Here is a 23,183-nt window from a genome sequence, read left to right on the forward strand (position 1 = left end):
CATATACAAAAATTACTGAAAATGGATCAGACTTCCATGAAAACTCTTGGAAGAAAACATAAATATAAATCTTCCTGACCTTGGATTAGGAATAATTTCCCGGATATAATAGCAAATACACAAGCCACAAAAGAAAAAGTAGATACATTGGCATAATCAAACTTAAAACCTTTTTGCTTTGAAGAATATCATCAAGAAAGTGAAAAGATGATCCAAAGAATGGGAGGAAATTTTTGCAAAGTTAAATGTCTGATAAGGGACTTCAATCTAAAATATGTATAAAGTACTCCTACAACTTAGTAATAAAAACAAAAACAAAACATTTAAAAATGGGCAAAGAATCTGAATAGGCATTTTTCTAGAGAGGATGTACAAATGACCAATAAACACATGAAAGATGCTCAACATCAATAACAGGGAATTGCAAATCAAAAACACAATGAGATACTACTGCTCATCCACTAGGATGGCTAAAATCAAAAGAACAAATAATAACAAGTATTGGCAAGGAGCTGGAAAAATTGAAATCCTCATACATTGATAGAAGGAAACAAATCATGTAGCCCCTTTGAAAACCAGTCTGGAAGTTTCTCAAAAAGTTAAATATAGATTTACCACATGACCCAGCACATAACTCCTATATATACGGATACATATATGTATGTGTGTGTGTATCTATCTATAGATCTATGTATAGATCTATACATATATATCTACATATGCATATATGTGTATATGTATTTCCGAGAGAATTGAAAATATGTTCACAAAAAGCATATATACGGACATTCATCGCAGCATTACTCATAATAACCGAAAAATGGTAACAACCCAAATGTCCTATCAATTGGCAAATGAATAAACAGTATATATTCCATACTGTGGACTGATATTCAGTCATAAAAAAGAAATGAAGTACTTCTTATGCCACTACTGGTACTTGCTTCTGTGCTCATTCAGTGTGGACCTGATACCTCCTTTGTGAAGTGGCAGAGGAGGATACTCTGAAATTCTCCATGGTCAATGAAAAGCCCAAGGAAGGAGTCAAGACTGAGAAAAATGATCATATTAATTTGAAGGTGTTGGGTCAGGATGCTTTTGTGGTGCAGTGTTAAGATTAAGAGGCGTAAGGGTGCCTGAGTGGTTCAGTCGGTTAAGCGTCCGACTTCAGCTCAGGTCATGATCTCGAGGTTCATGGGTTCGAGCCCCGCGTCAGACTCTGTGCTGACAGCTCAGAGCCTGGAGCCCGCTTCAGATTCTGTATCTCCCTCTGTCTGCCCCTCTGCTGTTTGCACTCTGTCTCTCGCATCGTCTCAAAAATAAACAAACATCAAAAAAATAAAAAATAAAAAAAAGATTAAGAGGCATACAACACTTAGCAAACTAATGGAAGCCTGCTGTCAACCACAGGGTTTGTCTATAAGGCAGATCAGATTCTCATTTGAAAGACAGCCAGCCAGTGAAACAGACATACCCACACAGTTGGAAATAGAGGAGGAAGATAAAACTGATGTGTTCCAGCAGCAGACAGAAGGTGTCTACTAAAGAAGGAACCTGCCACTTTGTTCCAGAACTCTGTTCCTACAGACCAAGAATACATTCTGTGTTAAAAAACTCAATATGGGGCGCCTGGGTGGCTCAGTCAATTAAGTGTCTGACTTCAGCTCATGATCTCGCAGTTCATGGGTTCGAGCCCCGTGTCAGGCTCTGTGCTGACAGCTCAGAGCCTAGATCCTGCTTCAGATTCTGTGTCTCCCTTTCTCTCTGCCCCCTCACTCACACACTGTCTCTCAAAAATGAGTAAACATTCAAAAAAAAAGGAAAGGGGTGCCCGGGTGGCTCAGTGAGTTGTGCGTCCGACTTCGGCTCAGGTCATGATTTCACAGTTCATGAATTCGAGCCCCGCATCAGGCTCTGTGCTGAAAGTTCAGAGCCTGGAGCCTGCTTCACATTCTATGTCTCCCTCTCTCTCTGCTCCCCAGCTCATGCTCTGTCTCTCTCTCCTTCAAAAATAAATAAAAACATTAAAAAAAATTTTTTTTAAATTAAAAAACTCAGTTTGGTGCCACCACATCCTGAGTACTAGTTGATAGTTTATTCTTTCATTTTCCCCTTCCTCATTCCTTTACTCTGCATGCAGTAGCTGGTGTGTTTGCACTAGCATATTGCCTTTTTTTTTTTTTTGTACTAAATATCCAGTGGTATATTTTGATTGACATCAAATCAAGATGGAATGGGATAAAATAATGACTCTGTGAAAAGAAGCTCATTCTCCATGCTCTTCACAACTTTGAAAGATCAGTATTTCCTGACTTAGCCCTGTATTGTGTGATCTTTATTCTCTATTCATTTTCCTTTCTGTCTTTGTAGAATTTTTAGAATGGCTTTAAATACCACCTGTATGATCATGACACCACACTTAAATCTCTAGCTAGCGAGTTTAGATCAGATTTTTTCCCCCCTAATCGTCTTTACCTCTTCCTTAACAAGTGGTCTTACAATCTACCTACATGGTTGATCAAGTCAGAATCTAAAATTCATATTTGACTTCTCTTTCTCCCTCATTTTCTATAATAATTCCTAATTATCAAGTCTTGTCAATCCTCTCTCCAAAATATATCTTGATCTATTTACCTCAATCTCCATGATGGTTACAGTAATAAATACCTTGTTTATCTCTTGTCTACACTCCCTTATTGGTGTCCTAATTGAGCTTCCAGTTTTCCCCCTTCTAGCCATTTATCTTCCAGCCAATCTTCTTAAATGTTAAAAATATTCTGTTAATTCCCACTTAGGTCTAGAATGGTTTCTCTTCAAACATATTTCTTGGAGTCAAATCCTAGTTTCAGCACTTTCTATCTGTAGAGTCTTACACAAGTTCTTAATCCCTCCCTGGCATAATATGTGCTGGTAAAGTTAAGGAAGATTATTCATATCAAGCATTTGTAACTGTGCTTGGCACTCAGTAAATGTTCACATTTATTATTAATGTTATATGGCCTACAGAGCCCTGTGTGATCAGACTTCTCTGGGCATAAAGGCTCAGCTCTTGAGAATGCCTTTCCTAATAGTGATTTTCTTCAGAGTTGAGTTCTCCTTCAGTTTTTCTCTACTTCAACAACCTATTTATTTGCTTATCCTACTTATCAAGTCTAATTACCTTCTTCTCTTGTTTGTTGCCTGTCCCCTCCCCTAGACGGTAAGCTTCATGGAGAGGGACCATGCTTAGGTCATCCACTATTTAACTTTCATACCTGGCACAGTTCTTGCCACATAGTAGGAACTTATTCTATATTTGTTGATAAAATAATTAATGAATCTCACATTCTTAGCAAGATATTTGGAGATTTACTTTTTAGTCAGGTTTCATTCTGATTCAGTTTGTCTTTGAATGGAATATAACATTTATTTATAATACTATAATCTATTTTGGATGTCATGAGGGAGACTTTTCTAACTTCCTCCCTTAAAATTTCATACTTAGAGACTAAACTGGGCAAGGGAGCAAGAATGTGATAATGAAATTTCTTTGGTTTAGAAGAGAAACTTTCTCATACTTTAGTATTCCATTTTCAGTGTGTAGAATAACTTTTGACTCTCAAAAAAGGAAAATTGGAAGCATGATATTATATAGTATCAGTATGATACTCTGGTGGTTCCTTTGGATGCAATCCAAAGGGTATTTGTTATTGAAGTACCTGAAGGGCCTTCAAATAGTTTTACAGAATGAACACCAAAGAAAGAATTATAGAGATATATTTCAATGAGAGTTAAATTATATATGATAAGAGAAAAAGTACGGTTGTTATTAGGGTGTTATTTTAAATGGTTTTCTGGTTTCTGATATTTTTGTAGTCAACACATGATTGGAAAGAGTATACCTAATAAAAAGTGGAAGCAGGGCACCTGGGTGGCTCAGTTGGTTAAGCGTCCAACTCTTAATTTAGGCTCACGTCATGATCTCACAGTTCATGAGATCAAGCCCCACATCAGGCTCTGCACTGTCAGTGACGGGCCTGTTTGGAATTCTTTCTCTGCTCCTTCCCCACTTGTTCATTCTCTCTCTCTCTCTCAAAATAAACATGAAAAAAAATTTTTACAGTGGAAGCTTTTCCTCCAGATACAGTAATATCAGTAGTTGCTCATAATTTTTCTTTGTTTCTAACATGTAACACTTCTTTAGGGATACAATCTAATGTATAAAGCTTTAAATTGAAGTTTTAATACATCTTTTTCACCTTGGTACTTTCAGTGTTTATAATATATTTTAGCAATTCATTGTACTGTTTTGGTTAGGTCCTTCTCCTACAATTATTTTCTTTAGAACAAAAAATATTTTCAATGAAAGGGAATTTTTTTAGTGTATACCTTACTATTATTGAATTTAGTCATTTAGGATTTACCCTTGGTTCATTTGTTACATGTTATATAAGCAAACTTTATTAATGCTCCAGTTTTTCTATAAGATAAAATGTAGATGTTTACAGGTTTTCTTGAAGTCTTTGAAAGGGTTGATAACAAGAATCAGATTTCCAGTCAAAACTGATATGTTGATTTGATTAAGAGAATAAAAAAATTAATTTTTCCTAACAGCTTCTTCTTTAATACATGTGAGTAATGTCTTTGATTAAATGATAAAAATACCTTTTTCGGTTCAGATCACTTTAACTCAGTATTTTTTGAATACTGAATTATTTTTTAAATGTTATCTCAGAAGTGTATTTTATGAAAAATACTTTTTTTCTTAGCTTGCATTAATAGTGAAGATGTGGAGCATACAGTGGACACCTCGTTAAGTAGCTCTTCCTCTACCGTTTGTCCTCCCATCCCCTCTGGTTCAGTAAAAACTCATAATAAATGAGGTCTATGCAGCATTCCACTTCAGGTATTGTTTTATTTAAGTGGAATTATTTCACATATAGCAAGTGTTTCACTTATATTGGTTTACTTAAAAAATTATTAGTAAAACTTAAGCCAAAGAACTCCTCAAAAGAATATTGTATAAGATCTTTAGACTTTAAGAAATCTCTGAAACTGGTGAGATATGTGTGTGTTTTTGGTATTCTTCAGCAGTCCCTAACACAATGTTGACATTAGGAATAAGCAGAAATAGTTTTGATCTGACTCTTAGAATGTACTTTTAAGCATGGTGGACTCAAAATGAAAAAAGAAAAAAAAATAAAAAGACCTTTTCTTATATAGGGAAATACTAGGAATAATGGGTGATTCCCAGTTATCAAAAACCAGAATTCTTTTTAAGGCATGTGTTCAACAGAATTTGGGCTGTAGAGCCATTGTAATCATAACTCTTTTCGGAGTCAAAATATTTTGTCAACAGCCATTTTAGCTATTGGAACAGTGGCAAAATCTCAGGTATATAAATTTATTTAAATATCTTTACCTTTTTGTGGAAAACCTTAAGTATGTAGAAATTTTTTCCATTTATTTTGTTAATCTCTGTTAGGCTGGAAGTTTTAGTTTTTCTCTTTTTACACAAATCAATAAAAGCAATTCCCATATTTCCAAGGAAACACAAAACATCTATTGAGGCAAGTCTTCCCACATATTTGTTTGTATCTGACAGAAGGTCTCTTATTCTCCTTTGTACTTTTCACTCATTTAAAATTCCTTATGAACTATAATATAGGTTAAATTCTCTTTAAATATTTTTGTTTTATAGGAAGTGATAAGGTTTAAAAGAAAATATATAGAACTTAAAGTAAGAAGAATTATGTTTCTTCCTTGAGCAGTTTCTGCATGAGCTTGGGCAAATTGTTTTAACCTAACTCTTAACTTTTTTTGGTGGAAAATTTGAAACTAATGATAGTTCTTTCCACCTTTGCTTCATGGACTTTTTAAAGAAGTATCAAAGGATATGTTTGTAAAAGTATTTTTTAAACTATGAACTATGCAAAATTGGTGGATTATGAGCTTATTAAATTTTTTTGCAGCCTTAATAAACTCATGACTAAAAAGAGTAAGACAAATTCCATTTACTAAAATGGAATAATTTAATTTAATAAATAAATAAATTTTATTTAATTTTATTTAATAAATAAAATAAATAAATAAAATTTAATAAAATTTAATAAAATTCCAGTACTAAAATTTCCTTTTAGTTGGTGGGATCTTACAGAGTGGTGTCCACTGTCTATATCTAATATATATAGGTAATACAATCAAATGATGCCTGGTTATTGAACATAAACTAGTTTTTGCACAGTATTATTTTTAAAAGAAAGCAAATACAATGATCGTACTTATTTGTGGAAAAATGCCATAGATTCGTATCATAATATTTTCTCAAAATACTTATTTTAAATATTTTAAAATAAAATTGTAGTATTTTAAAAGCTGACATTAACCAAAACAATAAGCTTTACAAGAATTAAGAGAGGTGGATTCATAATTTATTTTGTCAGAGATAATGAATACTTCCTTTTTCATACGCAAACACCCTGCTAGCTCAGTATTGTAGTATTAAAAGATTAGGATGAATTACTAATGATCACATCTCTCTAGTTCTCCATTTAGTTAATAAGTGGACTTTCTTGTACTTACAGAAAAGCAATGTGTGTTTATCTTTTTCTATGTATACAATAATATCTACAGAATTTCAAAATTAGACCAGTAAAAATGTGAATTTTCCACCTTTCAGATTACATTTATATTGCTTCGCTATTAGGGAAACAGAGTAGGCAGTCTTGGCCAGTTGAAAGAGTTACTTTGGAAGTTCTTTTTAAAAGTGGTGGAAATACTTAGAATAATTTTTTGTTGTTCTTATGGCGGCATTTTTTGTTTTTTTTCCTAAATATCTTCAAGAATTGGCTGATCCAAATAGTTTTTATTTTGATAAATAAAATTTAGTTCTTTATACCTTAGTTTGGTTTCTAAATAATTTCTACAGAGGAGACTTCAGTCTGTTTTTAATATTTATATATTTACCCGTTTCATTTTATAGGCGATTTTATGACGATGGAGCAATTGTCTTGGGCGAGGAAGCAAATATGCTTGCTGGCATGCTGCTTGGACTCAATGCCATTGATTTCAGGTACTCAGTCTAAATGTATTCAGGTTTTAAATTATTCTACCTCATACCAGTTTCTACTTAGCTTTTATTCTTGATTTGCTAATAAGAAGTAAAGCACACAGCTGGATATTGATATTTGATTCATGTCGTTCCCTTTCCAGTAACATCAGCTTTCTAACTGGGTTTGCTCTCAGCAAAGAGACTGTCTCAAAGTTAAGGATTTAACTGACATGTTTGTTCTGTAGTTTGGGCAAATCTTAGACTATATCTCCCCAGCAAAAGATTATGTACCCTTGTAGCCCTGAAGGAAGTTTTTGGATCTTATCTCTTAGTATTTTTCAGCTACTGCTATAAAATGAAAAGATGCACTGAAAGTAGATGGAAAGCCAGAAAGATTTTCATGATCTCATGCGTTGAAATAAAAAACTCCTGGCATGATGTGTTTGGTATCTTGTGTTTATATTATATATCTGGGCCATCAGAAATATTGTTAATATTTGCTTCTATCATCAACAAGATGAATTTATTTCAGACTAAGAGTATAAGTTCTAAAAATGTAAATGTAAGTTTTCATATATTCATGGAAGTATCTTTTTGTATTCTTTAATTGATCTAAGATTTTACATTATGCTAAAAATAAAAAGTTTGTTTATAACAATTCAAACATAAGATTAATGGAAATATTACAATTTTATTGAAAAATATCAGTTAAAATCCAAGAGTGTCAACAAAATAAGTATAAAACTTAAATGAAAATCTACTGTTAGATCTTTAATAGAAATATAATGCTGCTCATTTCCACTGAGGGTACTTTTTTTTTTTTTTAGCAAATCACTTCCTTTTCAAAATATTTTCATTTTGTCAGTATAACTTTCCTCTGTTTAAAATTTAATAAAGTAGTATTAGGTTATTAGCTTAATTGTTTAGAATACAAAAATGATAGATGCCATATGGAGGTTGTCTTTTTGATCCTTCTAAGTGTATTAATTTTTCACCTGTCATCCTGCTGGTTCTGTCTGAATCCTTTACATTTCTGTTTTTTGGTGCAAAAAGAAACTTGGGATAAGAATGTGAACTCTTGGTTTATTGTAACCCATTGATACTGTATGATCAGCTGAAAGCAAATGTCTTAAAGATACATTAGTAATATTTCTGTAAATGAAGGAAAGCCCTTATAAAGTATTGCCACTTTGGCTCACTCCTTATTCAAGCATGAAAAAGTATGGAGCAATACCAAGATACTCTTGATATTAACATTTGAAAATGGAATTTCAATAGGCAGACTTCCCAAAGAAATCAGAACATAGGAGTTCATAGAATAATTTGTTTTTTGAAAGATCCACCTACATCTTGTAAATGTTCTTGTTTATGTTCCTAGTAGATGTACTTTTTTAATAACAGTGACCATAAAACTAAACACTTTTTTTATTATCCTATTGGATACACCATCATACAAAACAAAGATTACTGGATTGGGAGACCAGAGGTCTAGAGTTTTTTTACTGGCTTTATGTGACTCCTGGTATGACTTTGGGCAAGTAGCAACCTTTCCTGTTGCCATGGACTCAAAAAGGATTGACTGACGATCAAATGGATTTTTTTTAGCTTTCTTTTTAGGTCTAAGACCCAGGCCCTTTCACTTATTCATAGTTTAAAAAACTGTCATCTTCTAATTAGTTAAATCTTTTAAAAATACAGTCAGCGGCATCTAAGAATTTGTATGAAAACATGAACAAGTCTTCATTTGAAAATCCTCTAATGATGTCTTTAAAAATCCAGTGAAGACTAAAATAGTCAAATAACGTTTGAACAGATTTCTCAGAAAATTTTTCTTTTGCATGATATATTCAGGTTAGAGTGTATTGTGCAGTCCTTTGTCATTGGTATTGAACGCAGAGTATCTTTATTGAGGTGTTTATTTGTAACAAGTAACATCTAAAATATGAATAAAAAATTTACCTACAATTTGATGAAACAAATGTCTCGAACCAGAGATTGTTTATAATGCTTAATGCCAATTTAAAGGTTTGATGTATTATGTGACATATTTATTTGTTTCTTAGCTTCTGCCTCAAGGGAGAGGGATTGGATGGAAACTTTCCTGCTGTAATAGACTACACACCATATTTGAAGTTTACCCAGAGGTATATGACGTTTTGAAATATGTTATTGAAATCTTAATTTAGGGGCACCTGGGTGGTTCAGTCAGTGGAACGTCCAACTCTTGATTTCAGCTTAGGTCATGATCCCAGGGTTGTTGGATTGAGCCCCACACTGGCCTCTGTGGTGAATGTGGAGCCTGCTTAAGATTCTCTCTCTTTCCCTCTACCCCTCTTCCCTACTTGTGAGTGCTCTCTAAAATAAAAAAAAGAGAAAAAATAAATATTAACTTATAGTTTAATGTCTTGTGTAATATATTCATCTGATTAAAATTGCTTTTATTTTAGTATCAGGAATTATTCAAAAATACAGACTCCATTTGCAGACTCCAATGTGTTTAAACTTTTTACATAGTTGTAATTTCAGCGTAGTTTTTAGAAAACATCATGTATTTCTGTTGCTATCATCATTATAATAATAACTTTGATAGCTCTATAATAGTCCATTGAGAGTTCAAAATTATAATTCATCATTCAGATTGTTTTCCATTATAGAGGAAAGGATAATGAATGTTTTTGCAAATCAGTTTTCTTTTTGTTTCTGCTGTGAATTTACCGAGTTATTCAGGCAAATACAATGAAAAATGTTATGGCTCTTAAAGTGTGTCTTTTTAAAACAGTCTGTACCAATTTATCTTAATACTAGTATTGTATGAGAGTTAAGAATTTCCTACAATCTCACCAGCATTGAAAATTAATCAGATGATATCTGTAAATTTTTTGAAGGTATGATTACATAATTGGCTTCCTGAATAGAATGATTATATACTTTAAAAGTGTTATGATCAAGCTAAAGCTTTAAGGGAAACAGAAAGAGAGTATTATAGGTATATATGTAATGTACATACACACACACGCACACTGGAAGATGCATTTATTGGGGATCTAATGTAGGAAAGAAACTTTACCAGCTGTCAGGGATACACAGATGTCAACAGTAAGGGCAATTCATGAAATGCTGAAAATAATAATATAGTCCCTGTCACCAGGATAATCATCATCTAGTGAGAGAAGTCCCTATGTGAGAGGTAGGAGTGTGAAGATACTTTAGGTGGTGAAGGAGTAGTAACACAGTCTTATGGTACCAAGATTTCTAACTTGAGTAAGTGGATCACTTGGGGAAAGTGATAATTCTAGTACTTTACATCTAAAAACCAAATAGAGCAAGAATTTTGAACAGGCATAAAATTATACTGTTTTGGGTATATTAGATTTCAGGACATTTTTGAAGACAGTAGTTCAAAAATAATACTAGTAGAAAGAATGCTAATAATATTGAATGCTTATTGTATATCAGGCATTATTCAAAGTGCTTTCCTTCTATTAACTCATTTAATCCTCAAAAGCTAATTTTATAAATGAGAAAAATGAAACATAGAGAGCTTAAGTAGATTGTCTAAACACACAGCTAGTTTGTGCAGAGTGGGCCACAGGTCTGGAATTAAAGAGCAAGATGACAGCTGGACATAGGAGTTTGGCCATTGACAAGTAGGTAGAAAGGCTATTTGTAATGATTTAGGAAGTGACTTTAAAATATAAAGATGAATGTGAATACTAATTTTTCTCTCCTACATACATAAGAGACTATAGTAATTACTGCAACACTTAAACATACAATGATGGAACTTTCTCAGGTGGTCCCCTCAGAATGAGTTTAATGATAAATGCTCTCTGCCTCCAACTTGCTTAACCACTTTTTGTCCGCATCTTTATGCAACTGTCTTTCTTTGATGCACTAATCCAAACTTGTATGTCTAGCTTCCTCTCCTTCATACGCTGAGGGATTTCTACTATCTTATTATAAAAAGGACACTGAAATGAGAAGGGAAGTACCAATTCCACCTTGTCATAAATAAGTTAGCATTACTGACAATGGAGGTCTTCTTTTTAGAAATATGTAAACAGTCTTGATTATCATAAAGAACCAATATTGTACACATTCAGTTGCTTCCACAAAATATACCTATATTAGACAAATAAAAAAAAACATTTATTAGGTTTCTAATTTTAAGAAACTGTAAAAATATATCCTTAACAAAATTACTGCTTTTAATTTATTTGATAAGTAATACATTCTGATGGTGAGTCTGAGTGCATCACCACTCAAATTTATTTGGTAAGTAATACATATTCATTATAGAAAAACTAGAAAATAAAGATAGGTAGATAGAGGAAAACTTAAGTCACTCAAAATCTTACCTTTAAGAAGCAGCTGCTAGAGGCATTAACATTTTGATGGGTAGCTTTCCAGCCTTATCTTTTTCTTTAACATGGAATTATAATGTACATGTAGTACTTCTTTCCCTTAATACTGTATAATGAAGATTCTTGCATGTCATTAACCATCCTTCCACAACATCATTTCCCTAAGTGAATAGAATTTCATTATCTTACAGTATTTTTACATAATTATTGTTGGACCTTTAGGATACATTCAGTTAGTTGTCACTGTCATATGCACTTTTGCAGTTAATAACCTTGTAACTACATCTTTTATATAGACCATGATTATTTCTTTAAGTTAAAGTGGAAGTAAAATTTCTGGGATAAATAGCACATGTATTATTAAAGCTTTTGAAATATGCTATCAAATTGCACTCCAAAGAGGCCATACTAGTTAAGTTTGTATAGGCAATATGTGAGATTGCTTGCTTCCCACCATTGCCAACTAAGTATTAAAAATGTGGCCAGTTGTACAAGTGGAAAATAATATCCTATTGGGTTTTTTTCCCTATTGTTTTAATTTGCATTTATTTGCTGGTGAAGCTGAACTTTTAAAAAATGTTTATTAGCTATTAGTCTCTGTAAATGAAGTGTTATCCTTCTGAAGCTAAATATATGAAATATGTTAATAGAAAACATCCTAAAATAGATTTCATATAAAACTGGCTTTTAGATTGTGTATCATTGAGAAAACTCAGTTTTTCTGAGTTACTGCTTGATAAAACTTTAAACATCTTTTAAACATTTTTTCTTAAATAGATTTTGGGCCTGAAAAGTCCAGTAGCTAATGATAGTTGGTGCCTTATGATGCCTTCAGTTTTGTACTTCTCAATATAATGTTGCCATCAGCATTCTTATAGCTAAGTCTTCGTACTTAAACATGACTATATCCTTAAAGAGGCAAATTTCTACAAACAAAATTGCTGACTTAAAGAGACTGTTAACTCATGTATGCTGTTAATTGCCTTTCTTAGACATTCTATCCCATACTTTCTGCCTCTTGTAGGAATACAGTAATCATTTTGCTACGGAAGACCAGTTCTTTTTTTTTTTATGTTATTATTATTTTATACTTTTTTTTCCAATATATGAAATTTATTGTCAAATTGGTTTCCATACAACACCCAGTGCTCATCCCAAAAGGTGCCCTCCTCAATACCCATCCCCCACCCTCCCCTCCCTCCCACCCCCCATCAACCCTCAGTTTGCTCTCAGTTTTTATTTTTATTTTTTTTATTTTATTTATTTATTTATTTTTTTTAGCAGCTTAATACCACACATATTTATTATCTCACAGTTTCCATGAGTCAGGGGTCCAGGCATTGCTTACCTAGGTGCTCTGCTTAGGGTTTCACAAGGTTGTAATCAGGTTCTTTTTTTTTTTTTTTATTTTTTTAATATATGAAATTTATTGTCAAATTGGTTTCCATACAACACCCAGTGCTCATCCCAAAAGGTGCCCTCCTCAATACCCATCACCCACTTTCCCCTCCGTCCCACCCCCCATCAACCCTCAGTTTGTTCTCAGTTTTTAAGAGTCTCTTATGCTTTGGCTCTCTCCATCTCTAATCTCTTTTTTTTTTTTTTTTTTCCTTCTCCTCTCCCACGGACTTCTGTTAAGTTTCTCAGAATCCACATAAGAGTGAAAACATATGGTATCTGTCTTTCTCTGTATGACTTACTTCACTTAGCATAACACTCTCCAGTTCCATCCACGTTGCTACAAAAGGCCATATTTCATTCTTTCTCATTGCCACGTAGTATTCCATTGTGTATATAAACCACAATTTCTTTATCCATTCATCAGTTGATGGACATTTAGGCTCTTTCCATAATTTGGCTATTGTGGAGAGTGCTGCTATAAACATTGGGCTACAAGTGCCCCTATGCATCAGTACTCCTGTATCCCTTGGATAAATTCCTAGCAGTGCTATTGCTGGGTCATAGGGTAGGTCTATTTTTAATTTTCTGAGGAACCTCCACACTGCTTTCCAGAGCGGCTGCACCAATTTGCATTCCCACCAACAATACAAGAGGGTTCCCGTTTCTCCACATCCTCTCCAGCATCTATAGTCTCCTGATTTGTTCATTTTGGCCACTCTGACTGGCGTGAGGTGATATCTGAGTGTGGTTTTGATTTGTATTTCCCTGATAAGGAGCGACGTTGAACATCTTTTCATGTGCCTGTGGAAGACCAGTTCTTTGACCTGTGTACTACATCCCATCCTGTCTCTTAGGTTAAGGTTTTTGTCCCAACAGTTGTTCTGTCCTCTTCCATTAATTTTTCCTCTTTTCTTTTCTTTTTTTTTTTTTTTTTTAATTTTTTACTTAATTTTATTTATTTTGAGAGATAGAGGGCAAGCAGAGGAGGGACAGAGAGGGGAAAACAGAATCCCAAACAGGCTCTGTGCTGTCAGCGCAGAGCCCAATGTAGGGCTTGAACTCATGAATTGTGAGATCATGACCTGAGCTGAAGTCAAAGAGTTGAATGCTTAACCAACTGAGCCACCCAGATGCCCCTAATTTCCCCTCTTTTCAGTATCTTCCCACACCTCACAGCATACATGCATGTTGTTATTTTCCCCATGTTAAAAATTAAACAGAGGAACTTTCCCCATAGTCACTTCTAGCTACTTCTCAGTCAGTCACCTCTCCTTTATTATAACACTGTGTTCCCAGGTTTGTTTTGTTCTGCCTCCATTCTCTCTTGAACTATTCAAATTGAGCTTTAATACTTACCCCTGAAAGTGCTCTTGTCAGAGTCAGCTGTGGTGTCTCATTGTCAAATCCAGTGGTTAATCATTTCCTTGTCTGTCTTGACCTTCTTTGAGCACTGTTTGATACCATGCTCTTCCAGTTTTCCTCCGTCCTCACTCCCCTTCCCCGTTTCTCCTCATCTCCCCAACCTCTAAGTGTTGGACTGTTTTAGAGATCAGTCCCAAATCATCTTTTCTGTCTGTACTCACTCTCCAGTTTAGTGGCTCTAAATATTATCTTTATGCTACTCTTTCCCAGATGTACACTTCTACCTGGAACATTGCCCTAAACTCTAGACTCATATATCCAGCTGCCAACTTGCCATCTTCGCTTGGATGTGTAGTAAGCACCTCAAATGAGCATGTACAAAATAGAACTCCTATTTCTCTCCCAGACTTTTCTTCCTTTAGCCATTCCCATTCCAAGAATGGTAGTTCTGTCATTCTGGCTGCTTATGCTCAAAACTTTGGTATCATCATTGAACTTTCTCTGCCATAATCCACATAGGATCCACCAGCAAATCCTTTGGCACCACCGCTATTACCTCCTTAATTCAAACCTGGAAATTTGCAAAAGTCTTCAAGCCTTCACCTCTGACTCCTATAGTTAATTCTCCATAGACAGCTAGACTGATTTTTCTTAAATGAAAGATCATTTCATTCCTCTGCTCATATCTTTTCCAGCAGCTTCTTTCATGTAACTCAAAATAAAAGACAAGGTCCTTATTTGATCTGGCCTCCAGTACCTCTCTGACCTTATCTCCTACTACCTGCCTTCCCACTTACCATGCTTCAGTAACCCTGGCCATTTTGTAATTCCTTGAGCATACCAGACACACTTGTGCATTAGGGCCTTTGTCCTTCCTATCAAATGCAATATCACTCAGATATTTACACGTCTATTTCCCACTTCTTCTCTAAAATCCAGCTTAATACCCCCTTACTGATGAAGCCTTCATTGAACTTCCTACCTAAAATAATATTCCTACCCATGCTATGCCTCTTCCCTCCTTTATTTTCTGCAGTGACTCTTGCTATCTAACAGGTGGTATATTATTTGTTTATCTCCTCCTACTGGAATGTAAACCCCGAGAAAGCAAAGACTGTTATGTTGACTCACACTTAAACCTCAGTGCTTTAACAGTACTTAGCATAAGAATAGACAAGCATTAAGTAGGTGTTTTGAAAATTAAATGAATATCTTCTAGTTTTTGTCATGTTCATTTACAGGATTAAAAATAGCCCTCTGAAGGAGATGATACTTTAAAATTTCAACAAGGTAAATAGTCTGAAGATTTTATGGTCCATTATTTCCTTCTTTTTATATCCTTATTAAAAATAAGTGCTTAATTGTTAGAGGTAAAGGAATAAAGAAGGTGAGTGATAAGAATTTTTAGTCTGTTTAACAATTATAAATAATAAAGCATTATATAGGTTTTCGGTAAAGGAAAACTATTTTTCCTTTTATATCATTGCCTCAATAAAAATTTTAAAAATATTTTGCTCTTCAAAATATTGGAATGTTCCTGAAATTCTTAAGTATCATTTTCCCACCAAAAATATTGCAGAACTTCTGTGTCCTTTAGAATAAGAGATACTTTTGTGAGTTTCAGCTTTTCATTGTCCATGGCCTAAAATAACTGTTAGCAAAACATATAGATCATTCATGACCTGGCATCAATATACCTTCTTAGCCATTCAGCTTTTTTAGACAGCTGTAGTATTATTAGTCATTGAAATGTTGGGAGGCAATGTAAAATTGTTTTAAAATTTTGTAATAGAATACCAGTTTCCCTTACTAGGGTGACGTTGAACAAACTACTTTTCTCTTATTCTTACTGTCTTCCATTGTTGGGTGAATCTGTTAAATAGTAGAGCAATACCTCATGGAGTTATCATGAGGATTAATGAGGTAATGTATACCTTGGAATCATTGTATGTAAGTATTTATTTTCTTCCTTGTCCTTACAAGAAACTTCCTTATTGCTCTTTGCTTTCTACTTTTTAAATTAAAAAAAAATTACTATTTTAATTTCATTGGTAGTCCTATTAATCATTACGATTTTCTATTGTTGATTCAGTTTTGGTAAATTATATTTTATTAAAATAAAACAAAAAACATGTCATGATGTTCAGAGATTTCTTTAAATATCTTTTAAAATCTCTTTTCATTTCTGTTATGTTACCTTTTGCCTTTTGTGTTCATAGCCTTTTATTTTGGCTTAATTTTAAAATCATTTTTGCCAAAGCATTTTGTCAGTTTTATAGATTTTTTTTCAATTTTTATTGAGAAATAATCGGTATACATCACTGTAGAAGTTTAAGGAGTACAGAATTAAGGTTTGATTTCCATACATTGTGAAATGAATGACTACCACAGTAGGTTCAGCTAACATCCATCTTCTTATATAGATACAATAAAAAGAAAAGAAAAAAAAGGAAAAAAAAATTCTACTTGTAATGACCACTCAGGATTTATTCTGTGAACTTTCTATATTCATACAGCAATGTTATTTCTAGTCATCATGTTATATATTACATCCTTAGTACTTAGTTATTTTATAACTGGAAGTTTGTACCTTTTGACCACTTTCCTCCAATTCCCTTTCCCTTTCTTCAGTTCTTCCTCCCTCTACCCTCTGTGTCTGGTAACCACAAACCTAATCTCTTTTTCTACAAGTTTGTGTGTTTGTGTGTGTATGTGTTTTCTACATATTAATGAAATCATATAGCATTTGTCTTTCTCAGATTTATTTCACTTATTAGCATAATGCCTTCCTTCAAGGTCAATCCATGGTGTTGCAAATGGCAAGATTTCATATTCTGTTGTATACCTGTACCATGTCTTTTCCATCCATTCATCTATTGATGGATAGATTGTTTCCATATCTCAGCTATTATACATAGTGCTGCTATGAATGTAGGGTGCAGATATCTTTTCAAGATAGTGTTTTGTTTTCTTTGGATATATTCCCAGAAGTGGAATTTCTGGATCATATGGTACTATTTTTAATTTTTTGAGGAGCATCCATACTGTTTTCCATAGTGACTGTATCAAATTTACAATCTCACCAAAAGTGAACAAGGGCTTCCTTTTCTCCCTATCCACACTAGCATTTGTTATCTCTTATCTTTTTGATGATAGCCATTCTAACAGGTGTGATATGGTATCTCACTGTGGTTTTGATACTCATTTCCCTAATGACTAATGATGTTGACCATCTTTTCACGTACCTGTGATCCTTTCATATATCTTCTTTGGAGAAATGTCTATTCATGTCCTTAGTCCATTTGTAATTGGATTATTTATCTTTTTGTTATGAAGTTCTCTGAGTTCTTTATATATTTTGGGTATTAACTCCTTATCAGATTTATGATTTGCAAATATTATCTCCTATTCAGTAGGTTGTTTTTTAATTTTGTTGATTTTTTTTTTCTACTGTGCAGAAGCCTTTTAATTTGATGTTGGCCCATTTGTTTACTTTTGCTTTTGCTTTTATTTGCCTTTGTTTTTGGCCCCAAATCTGAAAATCATTGTCAAGATTAGTGTCGAGGAGCTTACTTTCTGTGTTTCCTTCTAGAGTCTTACAGTTTCAGATTTTACATTCAAGTCTTTGATCTATTTTGTTGAGTTGATTTTTATGTATGGTATGTGTAAATGGGAGTCCAACTTTATTATTTCACATGTGGCTGATCAATTTTTTCAACTCCACTCATTGACCAAACTGTTCTTAACTATTGAATATTTTTGGCTCCTTTGTCATAAATTAATTGACTAAATATGTTTGGGTTTATTTTTGGACTCTATTCTGTTCCATTGATCTGCGTTTATTCCAGTATCATTCTATTTTGATTGCTGTTGATTTGTAATGTATTTTGAAATTAGTAAGTGTGATGCTTTCAGGTCTGTTCTTCTTGCTCCGGATTGCTTTGGCTACTCACTGTGTGTGATTACGTAGATTTTATGATTGTTCTACTTCTATGAAAAATGCCATTGAATTTTGATAAGGATTACATTGAATCTTAGGTTGCTTTGGATAGTATGGTCATCTTAACAATATGAATTTTTCCATTTCATGAGCACAGAAAGAATGTCTTGAAATTTATTTGTGCCTTTTTCAGTTTCTTTCATCAGTGTCTTACGGTTTTCATTGTAGAGATCTTTCAACACTTTGTTACATTTTTTGCAAGGTATTTTATTCTTTTGATGTAAACATAAATGGGATTATCTTCTTATTTTCTCTTTCTGATATTTTGTCATGAGTATGTAGAAACACAGCTTATTTTGTATATTGATTTTGTAGTCTCCATGTTGACTGAATTCATTTATTCTAACAGCTTATTGGTGGCATCTTGAAGGTTTATATATATATATATCATGTCATCTGCAAATAGTGACAGTTTTACTTCTTCCTTTCCAATTCAAATGTCTTTTATTTCTTTTTCTTACCTAATTGCTCTGCCTAGGATTTCCAATACTTTGTTGAATAGTAGTGGTGACAGTCGGTATCCTTGTCTTCTTCCTGATGTTAGAGGAAAGGCTTTCATCTTATTACCATTGAGTATGATATTAGCTGTGGGCTGGGTCATATATGGCCTTTATTATGTTGAGATATGTTTCCTCTGTACCCAATTTGTTGACAGTTTTTATCTTTTCTCTTTCAGTACTCAAATTTACTTCTTTTAAGTACATAAGGCCCTTGAATTACTACTTTAGTTGTACCTCATGTTTGATAAATTATTTTATATTTTAGTTGTTTTAAATTAAATTTCCATTATAATTTTTTTTGACCAATGAATATTTGAAGTATTTTTAATTTTCAAACATTTTCAGGGCTTTTGTTATAGTTGAGATTAGTGAGTATGGTTCACATAATAATAGTTTCTTGAAATCTGCTGAAAAATGGTATAGAATTGGTCAGTATTCCAATGATTGGGGCCTATGCTCATTAGATTATGCTTGTTAATGGTTGTTCTAGGAATATGTATCCTTTCTTATTTTTCTCTGCTTCATCTCTTTCATTGAGATGATGAATTCTTTCACTGTTGTATTTGATTTGTCAGTTTTTTCTTCTTGTACTTAAGATTTTTGCTTTCTAGTTTTGAAGCTGAGTTAAAACATGCATCTAAGGGAGGCAAACCATAAGAGACTCTTAAATACAGAGAACAAACTGAGGGTTGCTGGCGGGGTGTTAGGTAGGGGGATTGGCTAAATGGGTGATGGGCTTTAAGGAGGGCACCTGTTAGGATGAGCACTGGGTGTTATATGTAAGTGATGAGTCACTAAATTCTACTCCTGAAATCATTATTACACTATATGTTAACTGACTTGGATTTAAATAAAGTTAAATTTTTTTTTAAAAAATTACCAAAACTAAAAAAAAAAGATGCATCTAAGTTTTGAATTCTTAGGTTTTCCTGAAATAATGAATTTTTTTTATCACTATGTAGTAGCCATAAATATGTAGTAATTTTTTATTCCTTAAAATCCACTTTGTCTGATATAAATGGAGTCCCACCAATTTTTTTAGGTATCTTTTTAGTGTATTTTTATCTTTTTTTTAAACCATATTTCACCTTAACTGACATGCCTTCCATTGTAAATGCATCCCAGTTCAGAGATATTACTAAGTGAGAAAATGGTTTGACAGCAAGTAAAATGTCATCAGTTGTATGCTGTATCCTGATTTCAGTATGTTAATATATGAAAAAGCGTACAGCAGGAAGGTATGAAATGGAGCACTTCTAGCCTTTCTATATCCTTATTTTTAAGTGTATCTTTTTAAAGTACTATTTAACTAGAAATTTTTTTAAAATTTCCATTGTAGTTGACATGCAGTATTATATTAGTTTCAGGTGGACAGCATAGCGACTTAGAAGCTCCGTATATTGCTCCGTGCTCATCAAGATACACTTAACTGGAATTTTTAAAATCTGGTCTAAAGGCTTTGTCTTTCAACTGAGGTGATTAGGACATTTACTAATATATTTAGATTGGTATCTACTGTTTTACTCTTTGTTTTGATTCTGTTTTTTTGAATTTCTTTTTCTACCTTCTCTCTCTTCTTTCTCCCTCTTTTTGTATTGATTTTTTTTCCTCTCCCCCCCCCATTTTATTTCTCTACTAGTTTACAAGTTACATACTACTCTTCTTTTATTGCTACTTCATTAATTTTAATATGCATATTTAAAAGTTAAAGTCTAAAGTTAATACTTTACTATCTCTCCATATAAATGAGGACTTTGTATTGTTTTAACTCCACTCGTTTTGTTTTTAACATATGCTACTACCATCCAGAATCTTAGGTCTCTCATTGATGTTTTTAAGATTCCACAAAGCAGGAATCATTGTTAGTGTTTCATTGCTCTCAATATTTGTTCAGGTTTACCCATAAACTTAAAAATTTCTTTGATCACTGTTCCTTCTTAGATCATTGTCTTTTTCTTGGAGTATGATCATTAGAAGTTCTTTTAGGAAAATTATTCGTGTAACTCTCAGGTTTTAGTTTTCTGAATATGTGCTTATACTGCCCTCTTTCTGGGAAGATAATTTTGCTGGATATGCTATCCTGGAGTAGCAGTTATTTTTTTCTTAGCATTTTGAAAATCTTTGATTATAATTTCTTCATAGCTTCTACTAATTCCCTCTTCAATTCTATCTGCTTGTTTGCTCATCCATTTAATTTTTTAATGTCAAATATAATTTTTTACAAGTTCTATTTGTCTGTTTTTCAAAACTGGAGCTTTATTATCAGCCACTGCTTTATTTTCTCTGGTCCACCAAAAGCCTTGGCTATGTTAGGCAAATTTCCTCTGGTGTGTGTTTATTTATTAGTTTGTTTCCTAGATCACTGACTGAGAGCATCTTCTTGGTAGTTAGGACCTTTCTTTATGTGGAGGCCTCTGACTCATATTGATAACGTACTTGGACCCCAGACTTAGAAGACCAACATGCAAACACGGCTCACGGAGAATGGAATGTATATCTTTCTTTGATACTTATACTGTTTTCCACCATTCTATCTATGTTACCCCATGAAATTATGATTGCTGACCTGGATTTCTTTTGAGTCATATTTTCTGGGTGTGCTTTCCATCTCTTTAAGGTTAGTTGTTCTGTATTCATATGTATCTTGTGGACAACTTATTGTTGGTTCTTATTTGTCTTAATAAAATTAAACATTTGGCTTTTGTTATTGAATTTAACCCATTTAAGATTTTTATAACTTATTTTGTATGAGGAATTATTCTGCCATCTTATTTTTTGTTTTGAATTTACTGCATTTTCTTAGTTTGCCCCTCAATTTGATAGATCACAGGTTGTTTTAATACTTTGAAGATTATGCAGAATATTTTTATGCTGTTTCTCTTATGTTACCATCATTGCTTATATTTTAAAATGTACTTTTATCTGTTCCTCTTTGAATATAACATCTCCTCATTCTTCTTTCTAAGCCAGACATCCATTTTAGTACACTTCTTCATTTAGTTTCTTCTTTTTTTTCCCACCTTGTTCTGTCCTCCTCTACCATAAAGATGTCATTAGAAATTTTAGGTGTGGGTTGTAAATGATGTTTTCTCTGCTCTACCTCTGTTTCTCCTACTTCATCCAATGGAAGATGCCTAGGAATACCTAGTTTTTCTGAACCTTTTATTATTTTTGCCAATGCTGAGCTCACCTTGAATACTGCCCTGTTATACTCCCCCCGATGTTAGGCTGGTAGTGCTGTTTGTCTGCCCTGCAGTGGATGTTGGATAGGCAGTGAACTACCTATGACAGTGGAGAAAAAATAGCTAGAAAGTTCTTCCCAACACATTGGGGTTTCTGGTTCTCTTCTCTGGAAATCTTTTCTCTCTCAGAATGTTCTCACAGTTTTTATGTTAATTCCTTAGGTCTATAAACCTCAACTGAATTTCCGTAGCATCTCAAGGCTTAACTCTGTGAGAGGGAGTCAGCAGCCTATGCTAGCTGTCTTTTTTTTTTTTTTTTCAGGAACTAAAGTTTTTATAATATCATTTTTATAACTGTATATGGAGTGCTAAATGCAGTTTGCTCACCAGTAGCTTACAAAATATGGAAATATTTCTTAACAGAGTGGAATATATTAACTTTATTTAAAAAATTTTAACCTTCCCAGTTCTGATAGTATCAGCAGTGACGAGGAAGAACTGAGGACTTTGGGAAGCAGTGGTAGTGAAAGCAGCACTCCAGAGAATGTCGGGCCTCCTTTCATCATGGATGAGAATAGTTGGTTCAACAAGTGTAAGAGAGTTAAACAAAAGTATCAGCTAACCCTGGAACAGAAGGTATTTATCAGTTGCCAAAAGTCATTTAATTTGATTCTCATTATTGCGTTTGGACTGTCACTGCCAAAAGATTTTAGTTGAATATAAGTGTTGACCCGCTGCTACTTCCTTTCTGTTCTTGAATTGTCCTCTTAATTAAAAATCAGGCATAGTTTTAAAAGAGGCTTTTGTTTTTTCAACTTCTAATTTTATGTTGTAATATAAAAATAAGCCATTTAGGGGCTCCTGGGTGGCTCAGTTGGTTGAGCGTCCCATTCTTGATCTCAGCTCAGGTCTTGATCTGAGGGTCATGAGTTCAAATCCCACGTTGGGCTCCACATTGGGTTCCACACTGAGCTCCATGCACGACGTGAAGCCTACTTAAAAAAAAGAAAGTAATTTATTGTTTTGTGTGCAGTTTCATTTATATGTTTGAGATTTTAACATTTAGTAGAATAAAGATAAAACAAATACTAAGCAAAAGAATTCTATATTTAATATCATTCGACATAGACCTTAAGGCAAAAGCACTATTAAATAGACTAAAGAAATACATTGCCTTTGAAAAAAAGTAACAGTTCACCAGAAATGTATAACATGGTGGAGATGGGTAAAATGGATGAAAGGGTCAAAAGGTACAAACTTCCATTCTACTTATTGCAGCAAATATATCTTATTGAACTTCAGAGAAGGGCTTTAAATGATGGAGAACATATGTTAAATTTTCAT

General features: G+C 33.4%; 2 protein-coding genes across 2 annotated transcripts in view; both read left to right on the forward strand.

The window, feature by feature from the left end:
* RUNDC3B (RUN domain containing 3B) overlaps window positions 1-23,183 on the forward strand; it is a 145,659-nt gene that overhangs the window by 71,633 nt on the left and 50,843 nt on the right. The window contains exons 5-7 of the mRNA XM_049641390.1: window positions 6,962-7,051; window positions 9,094-9,174; window positions 22,307-22,475. Coding sequence (XP_049497347.1) covers window positions 6,962-7,051; window positions 9,094-9,174; window positions 22,307-22,475 — 340 coding nt within the window. The remainder of the gene's footprint in view (window positions 1-6,961; window positions 7,052-9,093; window positions 9,175-22,306; window positions 22,476-23,183) is intronic.
* LOC125931041 (small ubiquitin-related modifier 2-like) lies at window positions 599-1,974 on the forward strand. The gene is made up of 2 exons (XM_049643173.1): window positions 599-1,103; window positions 1,357-1,974. Exons 1-2 carry the CDS (start codon window positions 1,017-1,019, stop codon window positions 1,543-1,545), a joined length of 276 nt encoding a protein of 91 aa, XP_049499130.1. The 5' UTR covers window positions 599-1,016; the 3' UTR covers window positions 1,546-1,974.

The sequence above is a fragment of the Panthera uncia genome, chromosome A2, assembly GCF_023721935.1.
Source record: "Panthera uncia isolate 11264 chromosome A2, Puncia_PCG_1.0, whole genome shotgun sequence".
Lineage (NCBI taxonomy): Eukaryota > Metazoa > Chordata > Mammalia > Carnivora > Felidae > Panthera > Panthera uncia.